We start from the raw sequence: 18,365 nt of genomic DNA, 5'->3' as shown, positions 1-18,365 counted from the left end.
ATCACACGGACAACCTTTTACCATTCAAGGTCACTGCGACCTTGACCTTTCACCCGATAACCCCCCAAAACAATAGGTGTCATCTAGTGGTCAGGCCTAACATCGAAGTCAAGTTTGAGGACGATTGGTGCAGGCATTGTCGAGTTATCACTTGGACAGAAAGTAACAGTTCGAAGACCTTTTTATGTAAAACAGTGACGTGGATTAATACACTCTTGAAACAAGCAAGCGATATTGAGTACACACCATACCTATACTTCTAACTTGAATACCGTTCGATGAAATAAACGTTGTATATTGAAAAGAATGAAACATACTTTACACCCATCAAAATTGCTTTTGTAATGACTCTATCTTTCAGCTTTTCTATATCGTCTTCAAAACGTTTTGTTATGTCCTCCTTCTTATCTGTGCCCGCTATGAAAATGGCTCCCCAGCGATCACCTAAAATATCAACAAAAATCCTTAGTGCTATGCACTATTAAGGCAATGACAATGTCATCAACACAACGGGAGGCTAACAATCAACGTTCAACAAATTTATACTAAAATGTCTAGAACATTTTAATTTTGGTCAAAGCTTAACAAACTCGGTCAAATTCTTCTATAATGATATCAATAGTGTTATCATAAATAATGGTTTTCTCTCTGAAGAATTTCAAATTGGGCGCGGCGTCAGACATGGCTGCCCCCTATCTTCTTCTATATTTATTGAACTACTATCTAATACAATACAGACAAATAAACTTATTAAAGGGATAAAACTTTATAACAATATAATAAAGCAATCTCTTTTTGCTGACGATGCTACATATATTAATGATGGATCCAAAACATCTTCGAAACTTTGATAAAAAACAACTTTGGAAAAATATCTGGCCTAAAATTAATTCAACAAAATCTACAATCTTAAGATTCGGGAGTTCAAAATCATCATGTATTGCATACTAAGATGGTTATCAATTTCAAAACGACAGTCAGAAAGCCAAAATACTTGGAATCGTTTTTAACAAGAGCAATAGCTATATGATTCAAAATAATATTGTTCCTAAGCTACAAAGTTTCAAGAATTGTCTCAAAAGTTGGCAGCACAGAAAACAGACGCTTATGGGAAAAGTTACAGTAGTTAAAACATTAGCGCTTCCAAAACTTATCTATCTCATGACAGTTCTACCTTCACCACCTATATACATCCTTGATGACATTAACACGTCAAGTTTTAAGTTCATTAGGAACAATAAACCCGACAAGATAAAACGGAAAGTACTTATGAACGATTTTAAAGATGGTGGCCTTAGAGTTCCAAATATTGATATATTAAATAAATCGATCAAGCGTCATGGGTGAAGTGACTACTTGATAAAGCCAATAGGCATCAATACAAAACTTTGTATAATGACGCTTTACATAAATTTGGAAGCAGGTTGGTTTTCGAAAGTAATCTCGACGAAGATACAATAAACATCATTACACATAAATATAAATTTATATACTTTATAAAGCTTAAAGATATTACTCCAACTTTTACGGCTTTACAAAATCGAACATGAAATTGCATTCATGAATGACAAACAGTCCACGAGCAAAAATGGCATGTATTAAAAGAAAAATTAAATTTAAGCAACATCCTCTAGTAAAGTCATTTATATATATTTTTTTTATCTCTACTTTTTCGTAGTTTATAAATTTACTTACTTACTTTATTTAATTGTCAATATTTATTTTTGCCTAGTTAAAATTAATCTCTGCTTTTGTGTGTCTTTTCTTTCTATTTTATCATTTTGTTTAACAATATAAAAAATGTCTATTTTTTTCTGTATCGACACCACTCTCACTTTCTAAATAAGCAATACATAATAAACACCATATGTTATACATTACGTATGTATGTGATCAATTGTGTTGTGTAATGTGGAATATTTAATAATAAAAAAACAATCAACGTTCGATGCAGCGGAAAGGTTATCACTATCCAAGGGGGGTCTACTTTATAGTTATCAAGCCAACGAAAATGCCATCAACGTGTAAAGGTAGGGTACTAAACAGTAATCAAGCCAAAGAAAATGTCATCAACGCGTAAGGTAAAGGCCACTGTATAGTATCAAGCTGATACCAATAGCATGTAAGGGGTAGCCACTATACGGTGATCAAGCCAAAGCAAATGTCATTAACACGCAAGGGAGGCCACTATACTGTGATGAAGCAAAGTCCAATATCATCAACATGTTAGGGGTGGCCACTATACAGTGGTCAAGCCAAAGCAAATGTCATCAACACGTAAGGGAGGCCACTATGCAGTGGTCAAGCCAAAGCAAATGTCATCAACACGTAAGGAAGGCCACTATACAGTGTTCAAGCCAAAGCAAATGTCATTAACACGTGAGGGAGGCCACAATACAGTGGTGAAGCAAAGGCCAATAGTATCAACATGTAAGAGGAGGCTAATGTAAAGTAATCACGACAATGCCAACGACACAAACACGTAATCGGACACTGCTATACAGTTATCATGGCAATGTTAAAATACCTCACACGTAATAGTGGTTATTATACAGTGATCAAGGCAATGTCAATGCTACCAGGACGTAAAGGGAGGCTACAATACAGTGATCAAGGCAATGTTAATGCTACCAGGACGTAAAGGGAGGCTACAATACAGATATCAAAGCAATGCCAATGCTACCAGGACGTAAAGGGAGGCTTCAATACAGTGATCAAGGCAATGTCAATGCTACCAGGACGTAAAGGGAGTCTACAATACAGTGATCAAGACAATGTCAATGATACCTGGACGTAAAGGGAGTCTTCAATACAGTGATCAAGGCAATGTCAATGATACCAGGACGTAGAGGGAGGCTACAATACAGTGATCAATGCAACGTCAATGCTACCAGGACGTAAAGGGAGGCTACAATACAGTGATCAAGGCAATGTCAATGCTCCCAGGACGTAAAGGGAGGCTACAATACAGTGAACAAAGCAATGTCAATGCTCCCAGGACGTAAAGGGAGGCTTCAATACAGTGATCAAGGCAATGAAAATGCTACCAGGACGTAAAGGGAGGCTACAATACAGTAACCAAAGCAATGTCAATGCTCCCAGGACGTAAAGGAAGTCTACAATACAGTGATCAAGGCAATGTCAATGATACCAGGACGTAAAGGGAGGCTACAATACAGTGATCAAGGCAATGTCAATGCTACCAGGACGTAAAGGGAGTCTACAATACAGTGATCAAAGCAATGTCAATGCTACCAGGACGTAAAGGGAGTCTACAATACAGTGATCAAGGCAATGCTAATGCTACCAGGACGTAAAGGGAGTCTACAATACAGTGATCAAGGCAACGTCAATGCTACCAGGACGTAAAGGGAGTCTACAATACAGTGATCAAAGCAACGTCAATGCTACCAGGACTTAAAAGGAGTCTACAATACAGTGATCAAGGCAATGTCAATGCTACCAGGACGTAAAGGGAGTCTACAATACAGTGATCAAAGCAATGTCAATGCTACCAGGACGTAAAGGGAGTCTACAATACAGTGATCAAGGCAACGTCAATGCTACCAGGACGTAAAGGGAGTCTACAATACAGTGATCAAAGCAACGTCAATGCTACCAGGACGTAAAGGGAGTCTACAATATAGTGATCAAGGCAATGCAAATGCTACCAGGACGTAAAGGGAGGCTACAATACAGTGGTCAAGGCAATGCCAATGTAACAAACACGTCAGCGGAAATTACTCTAGAGTATCATGGCAGAGTGTATGTAGTGCACACGTAAGGTATTGATTCTATACAGTGATCATTGCACTTCAAATGTTACTTAGATGTGAGTGGTAGCTACTATACATTGATGAAGCCAATATCAACATGTAAGGAAGGCTACTTCAGGGTGATCGTTGCAAAGTCAATTTTATCAGGATACTTGTTCAGTTAGCATCTCCTTTAAAAGTATACGTTAAGAATGACTTTAATAACCAGGTAATTTTTTTACAAAATACATGCTCTACCAGTTTTAACGATTGCTGAACAAACTTTTGGTTGGTTTCATCTGTGAAGCTTGATGTGATAATATCATCAGATTGATAGTCAGCAATTCTGGTCTGGTTTTCAAAAGTGATGATCAGGCTTTACAGTTTAATAGGTATGAAATACATGTTTATACTCTCTGAAAATTGCTCACCGACTGGGGACCGTATTTTGTCTTCATCACACGAGTGGCACTTGACTGGATTGTATCGCCAGTTCCACAAACAACCAACGCATATCTGTATTTTGGAAACACAGAATCGGTCATGTGTTAGCTTGTCGAAAGTCTTCACTGAAAAAAATATTATAAAAACAAGTGTATGAGTTCCTTTATTGTTTCCCGCTTACATGTGATATACATTTGCATCATTCAATAAAGAAAATATGTTGTCACATTCTACAACTTCTACTATTTCATGTGGAGTTCCTCAGGGTTACATACTAGGCCCTCTTTTATTTTTGATTTAAGTTTATGATATTTCAGCCGTGGTTTAAAACAAGCTCTTGTTATACGCTGATGATTCTGGCATACTTGTTTCAGGTAAATGTAAGTTTTCTGTGGAAACGTCATTGAAAGATGACCTGCATATTGTCAGTCAATGGTTGGTTGATAATAAGTTGTCACTTCATTTAGGCAAAACTGAGTCAATTTTATTTGGGTCTAAACATAAAATAAGGGCAAACTCAACACTTGATATAACATGTAATGGTACCACTATTGAACCAACTTCTGCTGTTAAATATCTTGGCGCAACTATTGATCAGACCCTATCTTTTGATTCTATGGCTCGTTCCATATTAAAAAGGCTAATGCAAGATTAAAATATCTATATCGAAAGAAAGGTTACCTTACAAAACACACCAAGAATCTCCTTTTCATGGCCTTAATTCAATGCCATTTTGATTATGCCTGTTCTATGTGGTATCATGGTCTGACCAAGTTACTTAAAACCAAGCTCCAAACCACACAAAATAAACTTATGAGGTTTGTTTAGGATCTAGATTCAAGGTCTTACATTGGCCCAGAACACTTTAAATTACTCAACTGGTTACCTGTCAACAAACGTGTAGACCAGATTAGTTTGGGTCATGTCTTTAGAATAAAAATGGCATAGCCCCGGACTATATGGGAGACAATTTTATCTCCCAAGATACTGTACACACACATAGGACAATGTTATGACAGAAAGGGGCTTATGCTGTTCCAGAGGTCAAAGGTTTTGGGTTAAAGTCCTTCTTCTTCTTTTCTGGCATTTCCTTATGGAATAAGTTTGCATCTTGTATCGCACAGACTAAGAAATTACCTGTTTTTAAATTGCTAGTAAAGAATCTTTTTTATAGATAATTTGGCATAATCAGTTATGCTATTAATAAGTTGTTTTTATTCATTTATTTATTCAAAGATTTTCAGTAAAGGAACTTTTTTAACTTAACCTCGCATTTTATAAGTAATTCATACTGTCAAATGCATACTGTAATGTGATAGTTATATATAACTTTATCAACTATAACTTTATTTTACTAAATTATGTGATACAACTACGGCAATATTTATTTTAATGCATAAAGACTTACTTTCAATATATTTATGCAATTTCCATTACAGCTATATAATACTTAAATATGCAATGCCTCCCTATGCCATGCCACCAAAACAAAGGACCACAATGAAATAAGAGTTTTCTCTTTTTTGTGTCATCCTTGGTTCGGTGTGCCTGTCATGGCTATTAATAATATCATGTATGTATAATGTTATTTACTATACATGTTGTTTATTTTAAATGTCCATGTATGTGCATTCCTTACTGAAATAAATCTATCTATCTCTCTATGTCATAAAATGTATACGTTACTATTTACTACCATGTATAATACGTTACTTTTTTGTTTGCTGGTTATTGACCGACCATGTGAAGTACGTTACTTAATGTTTCTATTCTTATTCATGCACCGTTTATACAACGTTACTTTTTTTTCTTTTCTTGATATCAACTAGCCATGTAAAACACGTAATTTAATTTTAATTTGCTGATTAATCATCGACAATCCGTGCAAAAAGCGTTACTTTTTTGTTTAGTAACTATTGATCATTAATATCAAATATGTTACTATCTTTTCTGGGTTTGCTAGTTATCCATGTACAATACGTAAGAAAAATTCCTCATTTTGGTCCGCGGTATTAAGGAGTTTTGTTAATGTAGTACTCATAATTTTGGTAGGTTGTATGCGGTACGCAGAACCTCACCAGTTTTTTATGCGCAGACTTTTTTTTAACAACAATTAATTTTACTTGACACGCAGTATCTCGGGAAACCAATTTAGGTGTAATTGAGAACTATTTGCCTTAGAGTCAATTTATCGAAATATTGCGGTCGGTTTTACAAAAGGCTGATCACAAGTCGCCAAATGCATGGAAAATGTGCCGTTATTTAGAATATAACACTCAATCATGAAAAGAAAAGATAGCTATACCATACCAGGCTTATTTACGCAGCAAATCTCACACTTGTCTTTCTTTTTTCCATCGTCTTGCGATGGGGTCCACCAGTTGATATCCTCTCCTCTAAGACCCGACTGGAAATGTATTTTAACTATATAAACGTACCTTAGATGCATCTGTTGATGACATTTAATATTTGCTGAGTGATAACATTGCTGCTGAAAAGACATGCTGTCAGTGCTTTACAATCAAGGACTTTGGATAATTATATGTAAATTAACGAAAAGACGCGGCAATTTGAAATTGATTACTTTCTTCCAAACCAGATACAAGATAGCGTGTTTAAAATTCTCAAATGACTAAACCTTAATGGGATTTTTTCGTTACATGTTTTTAACACTGAGTAAGTTTTATTAATGTTTACTACCTATTACAGAGTTTAGCTATGGGCATGTAGCATGCATGCGTTAAAATAACTAGCGCACCCCTCTTAACAAGTAGGTCAGCACCAATTCCAGTCGTGCTACTGGATGAAACTTTCTCTATAATCAAGCCGACGGTTCGAACCTAATATGAAAAAGATGAATACCAAAGCGTCATTTGAATATGTAGAATATTCTTACCTCCAATTCTTTTTTCATGTCTGTCATCGTATCAGCCTAAAAAAGTCAGAATAAAAACGTTGCAAATCTGTGGAACCTTGTAAATAATACATATATTCCTTCGGGACGATGTCTTTACAATTAACAAAAACTTTATTCGGATTCACAAAGATTAAATTTTATAAATATTTTAACGAGAGACAATCTAAAAAACAAATACCAACAAGAAACGCCGCAATGCAACCAAACCAGGTTTTTAATGATTGACAGAAGAACGTCAGCCTGTGCCTGTGTTTCTATTTTTAGTAACAGTGACCTTGACCCTAGGGACCCCAAATGCAATCCATTTAAAGGTATCCATAAACTCTTCCTTTATACCAAGTTGTGTCAGGATATGTCAACCCTAACTTAAGTCATTCAGTTTAAACCATTATTTTATTTTTAGTAACAGTGACCTTGAATCTAGAGACCCCAAACGCAATCCCATGAAAGTATCTATAAACTCTTACCATAGACCAAGTTTGATGATGATATGTCAACCTTAGCTAAAGATATTCAGTTTGAACCATTTTTCTATTTTTAGTAAGAGTGACCTTGACACTAGGGACCCCAAATGCAATCCCAATGAAAGGTCTCCATAAACTGTTCCTATAGACTAAGTTTTGTCAAGATATGTCAACCCTAACTAAAGTTATTCAGTTTCAACTGTTTTTTCTATTGTTAGTAACAGTGACCTTGTCCTTGACCCTAGGGACCCCAAACGCAATCCCATGAAAGGTATCTATAAACTGTTCATGTACACCAAGTTAGTCAAGATATGTCAACCCTAACTAAAGTTATTCAGTTTCTACCGTTTTTCTATTTTATTAATAGTGACCTTGACCTTGAACCTAGGGACTCCAATCGCAATCCCATGAAAGGTTACCATAAACTCTTTCTTCAGACCAAGATAGGTCAAGATATGTTAACCCTTTCTAAAGTTATTCAGTTTCAACTGTTTTTCTATTTTAAGTAACAGTGACCTTGACCTTGAACCTAGGGACACCAAACGCAATCCTATGAAAGGTATCTATAAACCCTTTCTATTGATCAAGTTTAGTCAAGATATGTCATCCCAAACTAGAGTTATTCAGTTTCAATTGCTTTTCTTTTTTTAGTAACAGTGACCTTGACCTTGACCCTAGGGACCCCAAATGCAATTCCATGAAAGATCTCCATAAACTCTTCCTATTGTTCAAGTTTAGTCAAGATATGTCATCCCTAACTAAAGTTATTCAATTTCAACTGTTTTTCTATTTTTAGTAACAGTGACCTTGACCTTGAATCTAGGGATCCTAAACGAAATCCCATAAAAGGTCTCTATAAACTCTTCCTATAGACCAAGTTTAGTCAAGATATGTCATCCCTAACTAAAGTTATTCAGTTTCAACCTTTTTCGAATTTTTAGTAACAGTGACCTTGACCTTGACCCTAGGGACCACAAACACAATCCCATGAAAGGTACCTATAGATTCTTTCTATATACCAAGTTTGGTCAAGAAATGTTAACCCTTTCTAAAGTTTTTCAGTTTTATAGATGAGTTTGACGCCGCCCGGCCGCCCGGCCGCCCGACCGCCCGAACAACGACATTTGCCATTCCAATAACCAGTAAATGGAGACCTTTCATGGGATTGCGTTTGATGTCCCTTGAGTCAAGGTCAAGGTCACTGTGAAAACCTGGTTAAAAATACAACAAGAGCTGTCACAGAGACATCGCCCTCAACTATTCCGCCGCTTTTCAGTGTAAGGATTGAAAACCTTTGGCGAAACATGCATGGATCACTGTTAGATAAGATTTCAATGTAATACATGATGTGCTGATATATTAACATAAATGTGGTTACATGAAAAATTTTAACCCGATTTTTTAAGTGTAATAATAAAGGGCCATTATTTGCAAAATACAGTTAACTAACTTGGTTATTCAATTAGGTTTGGTGGTTGAATACCATTATATAAAGTCTCAATGCAATACATGAAGTAGTTGCTGAGATATAATTGTATGTGTGCTTACATGCAAGACCTTAACCAATTTCTAAGTCGCATAATAAAGGGGAAAAAATATATAATATGAAAGATAGAGTTATCTTACTTGATTATATAAGCAGGTTAAATGGTTGGGAGCCTGTGTGTAAAGTTTCAATGCAATAAAGGATGTTTTCGCTGAGGTATTGACTTGAAAGTGGTTACATGCCAAGCCTTAACCAGAATTACTAAGTCTAATAATAAAGGGCATTTATTTTGCATTAAATGCTAACTTGAGTCATCCAACTTGATTGATTCTCAAAAAGTGTTGGGAATCGGACAGAAAAATATACTATCGATAATCGGTTTATGAAACCGATCAATAATCGATATTAAATCGATTTAATTATTATTGAATTATCTTTACTCATCAAATTTAGGGGAACAGATACAGTGCATGCACCAGTTTTAAGCACCAATGTTCCCTTAAAACATTGTTTGTAGATTTCTTTATATTAATAACATTATTTATTCAGAAAGCGACAATCATTAAGTGTTTACAAGTTACTATAACAGAATATGAGACCACAGGCTCTAATTATTGTCTTACATTTAGAATTGTACACATGTGTAGAGTAAACATAAAGAAATATATCAATTTATTTTTAATAATCAGTCATTAACAAGCACAACAAGCAGCATTTATTCTATATGTTTAACAAGAAAACCTTAACATTTCAACATAAACTAGCATTAACTAGAATTAAGTAAATTAATCAGTAGCGGTCACGTCATTGTTTCTATAATCGATTGTTCAAATTTTACTTTCGATTGTCGCCGACGTATGCCTTTCCGATCAATTGTCGATTATAATTGATCATCGGCACAACACTAGTCTCAATGCAATACCTCAAGTAGTTGCTGAGATATTTACCTATGTTTGCTTGCACGCAAAACCATAACCAAGGAGTGACGCCGACGCTTGGGTGAGTAGTATAGCTTTCCTTATTCTTCAAATAGTCGAGCTAAAACTCATACTCATCAATATATATATGCTGATAATAAACGTTTCGATTACTTCGCTGGAATGTTCAGGTAGTTCAATGATGATTTAAACTAGTTTCTGAATACTCAAGCTGACACTTGTCCGAACCCTTATCAGTAGCAACATGAAATATAAGCCTTATCTAAGTCTACACTCTTGTTTCAACATTTGCTCTTGAATTTCTCGTTTTATGTTTGTTGAGTAAATTGAATTGTAGAAATGCTTACGGACAGAAAGCTATATTTTGTATGATCAATTATTCAAAGAAAATGAGGGATCGTTGTGAGGACTTCATATTTACCCTTTTTATATTTGCAAGAACATCTGATGCTGCTTTCTTCCTACTTTGTTGAAGGGCTTCCTTTGCCACTACAAAGTACAAAGTAGTAGTAGTAGTAGTAGTAGTAGTAGTAGTAGTAGTAGTAGTGGTAGTGGTGGTGGTGGTGGTGGTGGTGGTGGTGGTGGTGGTGGTGGTGGTGATGGTGGTGGTGGTGGTGGTGGTGGTGGTGGTGGTAGTAGTAGTGGTGGTAGTAGTAGTAGTAGTGGTAAAAGTAGTGGTAGTAGAAGTAGTAGTATTAGTAGAAATAGTAATTCACTTTTGTTATTTCACTGATAAAACAAAATTTCAACAAAAGGCATGATTTATATAGATAAGCGGACCATACTTTCTTTGAAGGCTTGTACATCTTTGTTTTGGTCCTCTTGAAACTGTTTCTCCCCAACTCCTCCTTCCACTGAATTTGATGCAAGAAATACCAATCGGGCGTTCTTCTGCTCATCCAATAGAACGTTTTGCATGCAAATGTTGCCATGGGATACAGGTTTTCTAAATAATGAAATGTCTTTTTAAATATATTTTGGAGACATTGACTCGATTTTAAATGACCTTGTGACCATGGCAAGTAATTTTAGTTCGCTTACATTCAGCAGGCCGTTAATAAGTGTTATAGCATTTTATGATGGTTGTCTACTTCTAAACAACTATATGTCACATACAATTATTTAAAAATCAAAACATAAAAGCTTGCATTTTGATAGATAAATATACATTCACATCTAAGATGAACAAAGTGAATGAGATGTACTATCGCATGTATGATAAGACAACGTTAAAGTTATAAAAACAATGCATTTTAGTACAGTTTTACTTATGTAAAGTATACCCACGCTATTAAAGTTTTGAATAATGTTGCATGTATAAGTGTGTCACTGACCTTTCACATTTTGGTGGCTGATGAAGATATTCAATGGCCCGGCATATTTGGTAAAGTATTCGTAACTTATCCTTCCATTCTAGCGTTTGCGGTCTTTCCGCTGCTGTTTCCGGTTTTCTCTTAGACGGTATTTCCGTTGCGATCTCTGCTGCTTTTTCTCTTTCTTTCTGTATTACTTCATCTAAAGTCCCCCCTCCGAAGAATGGTGCGACGAAGCTAACAGTCCTTACAATAACAAATATATATATGTTTAGGTTTAAGTGTCTACGAATCGTGAGTAATCTTCCTGATCATTAAACTTTTTTACACGAACAATCTTGGATTTACTTCTGAAGCGTTTATGCTTTACAATGTCTCTCTCTTTATTTTGACATAGTACTTGTCAAGTTCTCAAGTTCACAAAGTATATACTACTTATATACTCTATTCATTTTCCCGTACGATACCAGGAATACATATTCGTGAGTTTAATCAATATAATAAACAAAGTCATTTGACACCACTTGGGTGCTCTGCATTGCTATACATACACAAAGTTTGGGGTACAAATAAAGGATGCAGTGAGCGTATTATCAAGTTAAAAATAAATAATGTATGCTTTTCGTTGTTCCTCTAATGACTACGGGTTTGACTGTTTTTGAGACAGTTTCCGTCCAAAGATTTTCAATGTAGCATAAAGTATTAACCATTTTTGTAGTAGGCCACTTGGGGAACTATTTACAAGATAAAGTATAGCACATGGTACTATTCAGTGCTGTAGTAGGCCACTTGGAGAACGGTTTACAAGATACAATATAGCAAATATTACTGTTCATTTATGTAGTAGGCCACTTTGGAGACGATTTACAAGATAAAGTAAAACAAATATTACTGTTCTTTTATGTAGAAGGCCACTTTGGGGACGATTTACAAGATAAAGTATAACAAATATTACTGTTTATTTCTGTAGTAGGCCCCTCTGAGAACTATTTACAAGATAACGTATAAAGTATATTACTGTTCCGTTCTATAATGCGTATCTTTGGGAACGATTTACAAGCTAAAGTAAAGCAAATATTACTGTTTATTTCTGTAGTAAACCACTTGGGGAACAATTGCAAGACAAAATATAACAAATATTACTGTTCATTTCTGTAAAAAACCACTTGGGGAACAATTGCAAGATAAAGTATAACACATATTACTGTTCATTTCTGTAGTAGGCCACTTGGGGAACAATTGCGTAATGTAGAATTGTCTGTTCCAGGTTATTCTGAAACACATATACATCGCTATTGTTAAGTTATGTAACATGTATCAAATACTAGTTCAGATATTCTTAAACTACAATTACTATATAAGCATTCATATCATAAGACCAAACAGATAGTAAGACTAATCCAGGGAACGATTTGCAGCCATCTCAGTGAGATTTAAGTTCATTCTATATAGCGCATGTGCTGTAATTTTTGTGAATATTTTTTATTCACAATTGCAAAAACAAATCCAAACTGAGTAAACAACAGAATTAAATTTCAATTTCGTCTTTCATACATATATCGTTTTATGTTGAATGGCGGCAATTCTGAAAGAGTGAATTTCCCTAATGATGTGCGATATAAAATGTTTTACTAATACCAAACACGGGAAACCACTTTCAGCTAGAGTAGAGCTTGCTTAAGTCGGGTAAATGTCAAATTATACGACTACACTGTACCAAAACCTTTAAATTAACATATTTTATATTCATAGTAAACAATACTTTATCGTAAATGTTTAGTTACAATGATGATACCTCTATTTCTTCCTCAGATAGATCCCCCGTCCAAGGTTTTTCAACCGTGCGTAAAACCAGACGTGTGTTGTAGAACGGGACATCAACTTGTGCTGTACAGAAATACATCACAATAAATAACAAAACAATTATTGTTAGCATACTATACACGAGTTCATGTAAAACAATATGCTGTTATGATTTTGATACAACGTAAGGAGCTAGAAGAGGTTTGGTGATATTTCCATTTCACTCCTGGATAACCTAATGTATTAAATGCTTACGTAACTTTGTCACTTTAATACCTGTGTAACTTTGTTTTCTTAATTCGTGCGTAACCTTTTCTATTAAATGCGTGGATAACTTTGTCTACTTAATGCATGAGTAGCTTCGTGTATATAATACATGGATAGCTTTGTGTTCTGAATACATGGGTAACAATGTCAACTATTTTCAATGCATGGGCAGCATGTGTACATCATGCGTGTGTAACGTTGTCTATTTAATGCGTGGCAACATTGTCTATTTAATGCGTGGGTAACTTTATGTATTGTGGGGGACTTGTTTTGGTAAAGAACAATGTCATTTCATTATGTTAATAATATTCCAAACTATAAACATGAACAGCTCTCTGATGCTTTACTTGTAAAAGCAAGAACGTGTTCACTTAACTCTTCTGTGTCTACTTACAAACAAGCGTTGTTTCATTGCCTTGTTGTGCGGTGTCTTGTCTGGCTTTAACAGGCCGGCATACTAATTTCAGCTTTGAAAATACACGTTCATCGAGCTTCCCAGCTTTTCCGTTGAATGCTAGGTGCTCATCCATGGTGATTCACTTCAAAAGGAAAAGTTAGTTAATTTAATATTCTGTTCTTATTTCAATGATTTTATGACATCATCAATATAAGTTCTGTTTAAAAAATAAAATATCAAGAAATGTTTCGGTCAACGTTTTTGCATTGTCAACTGAACATGGATTCACTTAATGTAGAAACACGAACCCAAAACCTCACACTTGTCCAAACATTTATTACGGGTTGTATCCCATTACGATGTGCAAATGAGATATCCTGGTTTAAAACCCTACACGGTTCGGAGTAAGATGTATCCCATTACGATGTGCAAATGAGATATCCTGGTTTAAAATCCTACACGGTTCAGGGTAAGATATATCCCAACAATAAAAGAGATGGTTCAGCTTGTGAGAACTATAATAAATTGTTTTAGAGATATAGCCAAATGACTAATGGAAGTCTTCATACGAACTTTGACTGTAAATCATCATCATCATCATCATCATCATCGACGTCGTCGTCGTCATTGTCGTCGTCATTGTCGTCGTCGTCATCATCATTACCATCATCATCAATATTGGCATCGGCATCTTCGTCGTCGTCGTCGTCGTCGTAATCATCATCATCATCATCATCATCATCATCATCATCATCATCATCATCATCATCATCATCATCATCACCATCATCATCATCATCATCATCATCATCATCATCATCATCATCATCATCATCATCATCATCATCATCATCATCATCACCACCACCACCACCACCACCACCACCACCATCATCATCATCATCATCATCATCATCATCATCATCATCATCATTATCATCATCATCATCATTATCATCATCATCATCTTTGTGAATGAGTATGCCACGTTGTGGTTGTGTGTTTGTTTAGACGACTGGGAGTGAATGAATGAGTTTGCACTGTTGTTGTGTGTATGTATAGACGACCGTATGCGAGTTGATGATTATGGCATATTATGGGTGTGTGTATGTATAGACAACCCGGAGTGAGTTATTGAGTATGTCATAGTGTTGTTGTGTGTATGCATAGTCGAGTGGGAGGGGGTGAATGCGTATGCCATGTTGTGGTTGTGTGTATGTATAGTCGAGTGGGAGGGGGTGAATGAGTATGTCATGGTGTTGTTGTGTGTATGCATAGTCGAGTGGGAGGGGGTTAATGAGTATGCCCTGTTGCGATTGTGTGTATGTTCTGACGACTGGGAGTGAGTACATGAATATGCCCTGTTGCGATTGTGTGTATGTTCTGACGAACGGGCGTTAGTGAATGAGTATGCCATGTTGTGGTTGTGTGTGTACTCTGACAAACGGGAGTAAATAAATGAGTATACCTTGTTGAGTTTGTGTGTATTTAGTCTTGGATGAGACTGAATGTGTGAATGAGTATGTAACGTTATGGGTATGCGAATGTATGCACGATCAGAAGAGGTGTAGGGATTAGCAGACTTTATATAATGAAAGTGCTAATAACTTTTAGTAATATATAGAGATATATAACTGATACCATATTCATACATTCGTATTCTTACAAATTGTCTATGTGAAAACATCCACAGCAGTCCTTTAAGTATTTTTTGAGTTTCACATCAAATAAAAGTATTTTAATGTACAAAAAGTAACATAATGGTTCAATGGAAAAGCCTATCAATACTAATTTTCTCTGAGAAATCCCGATTTTAGAAAAAAAAATATGGTAAATTGTAGTTCAGAATTCCAAAACATTTTTTGTTCAGATTTTATTGGAAAATATATATCAAAATGAGAAGAAATTTTAAAATTACCTTGATTCTACATGAAATACATACTACAAATTTTTCTCTGAGAAATTACAATTTTAGATATTGTTTTTAATTATGCTAAATTGTAGTTCCGAATTCCAAAATATTTTTTGTTCAGATTTGTTTGGAAAATATGTAACAAAATGAGAAGAAATTTTAAATTACCTTGATTCTACATGAAATACATACTACAAAGTATTTTGCTAATTATGGGCTTGGAAAATTTAGTATTTTAGTCTTAATTATATCAGCCAAAACAAAGTAGCCATTGCGTTTATGTTTCAGTCATATAATTCGGATGGCCCTAACAAGTACCATTTGTAAAGCTAGCAATACAAAAAATAATAACAAGTACTGTAGCTTACGAATTAATTATAAACGTATTGAATTTATTAAAATAACCAAATAAAGTCGAATGAACAAGTTTATCAACACAAATGTATGTTTAAACGTATGATCACTGTGTTTGGACTGTGGACTTGTTCCTGTGCAATCAGTTTAAAGCAAAAAATATGTCAATATATGTTTTTGTCTGAAATATTATAACTACAACTTAAGATAACATTAAGACAACGGGATTTTGGTTTAACAAATATGTACACAAACCATGAACCAATGTCAAATTTTTCTTTCTTTTCATTAGTTAGTTAGAATCAATTTTCGGCACCAAAACAACATTGATGGTTTTTGAAAAGTATACATTCAGTATTACAATTAACTATATTTCAATTTTTATTCGTGTTTTCCTCTAAAGTGAATTAATTATAGTATTATACATTATAGCAATGCCATCTATTCAAACCTTATGTTTCATGAAAGTTTTGTTTTAATTGTTCATGTTCTGATGAAAAGTAAATAACACGACTTTCAATTATCTGCTATGCATATTATCGAGTATTTTATACATCGAAGATAAATTTGCATTTACAATGAAATATTCGTTTAAGCAGACCTTGTTTGTTTTAATAGAAGTCTTAATGATAGCATTTGTTTCGCGATCTCATACGTTAAATATGCAAAACGACCGGCCTACATTCTTCAATAGAAGGGCCGCAGAGCCATGATCCACAAGATAGGTACTTAATTAAGCGTGTTTTGAAATAGTACAAATATCTTGTCACTTATATCACCGAAACAGGTACTACTTGTTATACAAAAGCTTTCGTTTGCAGTGTTCATTATGACTCAAAAATATAAAATATTTCACAATCAATCGAACTTGCCTGAACTTACCTGTTATAAAAGAGTAGGTATAACATATTCTTAAAAAGTTTAAAAGACCCAAGATAAAAAAGCTTATGACTAACAGATGCAAACTTATGGTTTAAACCCCCAAAAAATAAATGTTCGTATTAAAAGTAAAATATTGATAACCCGAAGCTCCAATAATTGAGCGAAGAACCCTTAGAAATCTTTCGAAAACCTTTTGAAGAATTCAATACATTCTATAATGAGATTAAGATTTTCGAAATGCTTTTACATTGTGTGTTAAATAAAAATAGGCTTGATGTTATGTTGGAGAAAATACCAACATATATATTAAAACGAATAATCGACTTAAAATATGTTTACGAGAGGCGCAGTACTGGCAAATGTTTCAAGTACAACGTTTGCCTCGTGACAAAATGAATCAAATGTAAAGACAATTATTTGTCCCGAAAATACACAACATATGTGCGAAAGCGACTACGGTTGCATGCAAGCATAGCGACCTTGTAGCATGTTATATATAGTTCGCAATATATAATGTTAATGATATTATGCCTTAAATGTCATTGCATATAAAGAAAAATTTGCTCCTATTTTGTGTGAGCTTAAAAATAGCATGTATGTGAACAGTGTTGATCCTCGATTAATGAGTACGGCAGATGATGTTAGCCTTTTAACAAATTTTCAAAATAGCTGTAGAGGCATCAGAAATAGGCTGTTTTTTTGTATAAATGACAATGTTAAACGGAAGTTATACTGTACCTTTATATTTTTATAAGGCACTCGATATTTGTATAGACATGATGTACGATGCCACAATAGAACAATACGGTGCTCCTAAAATAACTTGTATCATAGGTACGTGTTCAGTTACAATAAAGTATTTTTTCTGACAGTACAATGGGTTTAAACTATTTTTCAAATGTTATGTTGTGTGAGAATAAATAAACACATGTTGATTAAGAATTTAAAAATATCAAGGGAGACAATTCTTGGTAGCTTTACAATATACAATTATCCGCCCTTCATTTGTTCGCAGTTTTTTCATTCGCTCCTTAATTTTATTCCGGATGTTTATTTTCACCCTCTATACACCCTGAGTTTTGAAACAATCTTTTTTTACGTTTTGTCTATACGTTAAAGTGTTTGATTTCTTTCTTGCTTCGTTTTGATACTTTCATGATTAGGTTATACTAGGTATTTACTGTCAGGTTATACTAAATGTCGTTTCATATTCTACTTTGGTGGATTTATTGCTGCTTTTTTATAAAAAGCTTATCATATATTTGTTTTACTTTAAATTGACTATTGTAGCCAATTTACTCAGCCAAATTTAATATTATATTTCTGTTGTTTTCTTGTATTGTTTCTGACAGAAATTATGATCCTTTCTTAAATGATTCGATTATTTACAAGCTTTTTAACTAAATGCAATTATATACTTAATTTGGTTATGC

At 34.5% G+C, this 18,365-nt stretch overlaps 1 protein-coding gene across 1 annotated transcript in view; it reads right to left on the bottom strand.

Annotated features, from left to right (window-relative positions):
• LOC128222546 (uncharacterized) overlaps window positions 1-18,365 on the bottom strand; it is a 53,729-nt gene that overhangs the window by 1,244 nt on the left and 34,120 nt on the right. The window contains exons 2-11 of the mRNA XM_052931607.1: window positions 13,782-13,926; window positions 13,113-13,204; window positions 12,523-12,590; window positions 11,339-11,563; window positions 10,790-10,950; window positions 10,426-10,493; window positions 7,096-7,131; window positions 6,510-6,606; window positions 4,187-4,324; window positions 318-444 (exon numbers count right to left, since the gene is read on the bottom strand). Coding sequence (XP_052787567.1) covers window positions 318-444; window positions 4,187-4,324; window positions 6,510-6,606; window positions 7,096-7,131; window positions 10,426-10,493; window positions 10,790-10,950; window positions 11,339-11,563; window positions 12,523-12,590; window positions 13,113-13,204; window positions 13,782-13,917 — 1,148 coding nt within the window. The 5' untranslated portion in view covers window positions 13,918-13,926. The remainder of the gene's footprint in view (window positions 1-317; window positions 445-4,186; window positions 4,325-6,509; window positions 6,607-7,095; window positions 7,132-10,425; window positions 10,494-10,789; window positions 10,951-11,338; window positions 11,564-12,522; window positions 12,591-13,112; window positions 13,205-13,781; window positions 13,927-18,365) is intronic.

This window comes from Mya arenaria, chromosome 16, assembly GCF_026914265.1.
Source record: "Mya arenaria isolate MELC-2E11 chromosome 16, ASM2691426v1".
NCBI lineage: Eukaryota > Metazoa > Mollusca > Bivalvia > Myida > Myidae > Mya > Mya arenaria.
The sequence above is the reverse complement of the archived record's forward strand: the minus strand, read 5'-3'. Positions and strand labels throughout refer to the sequence as shown.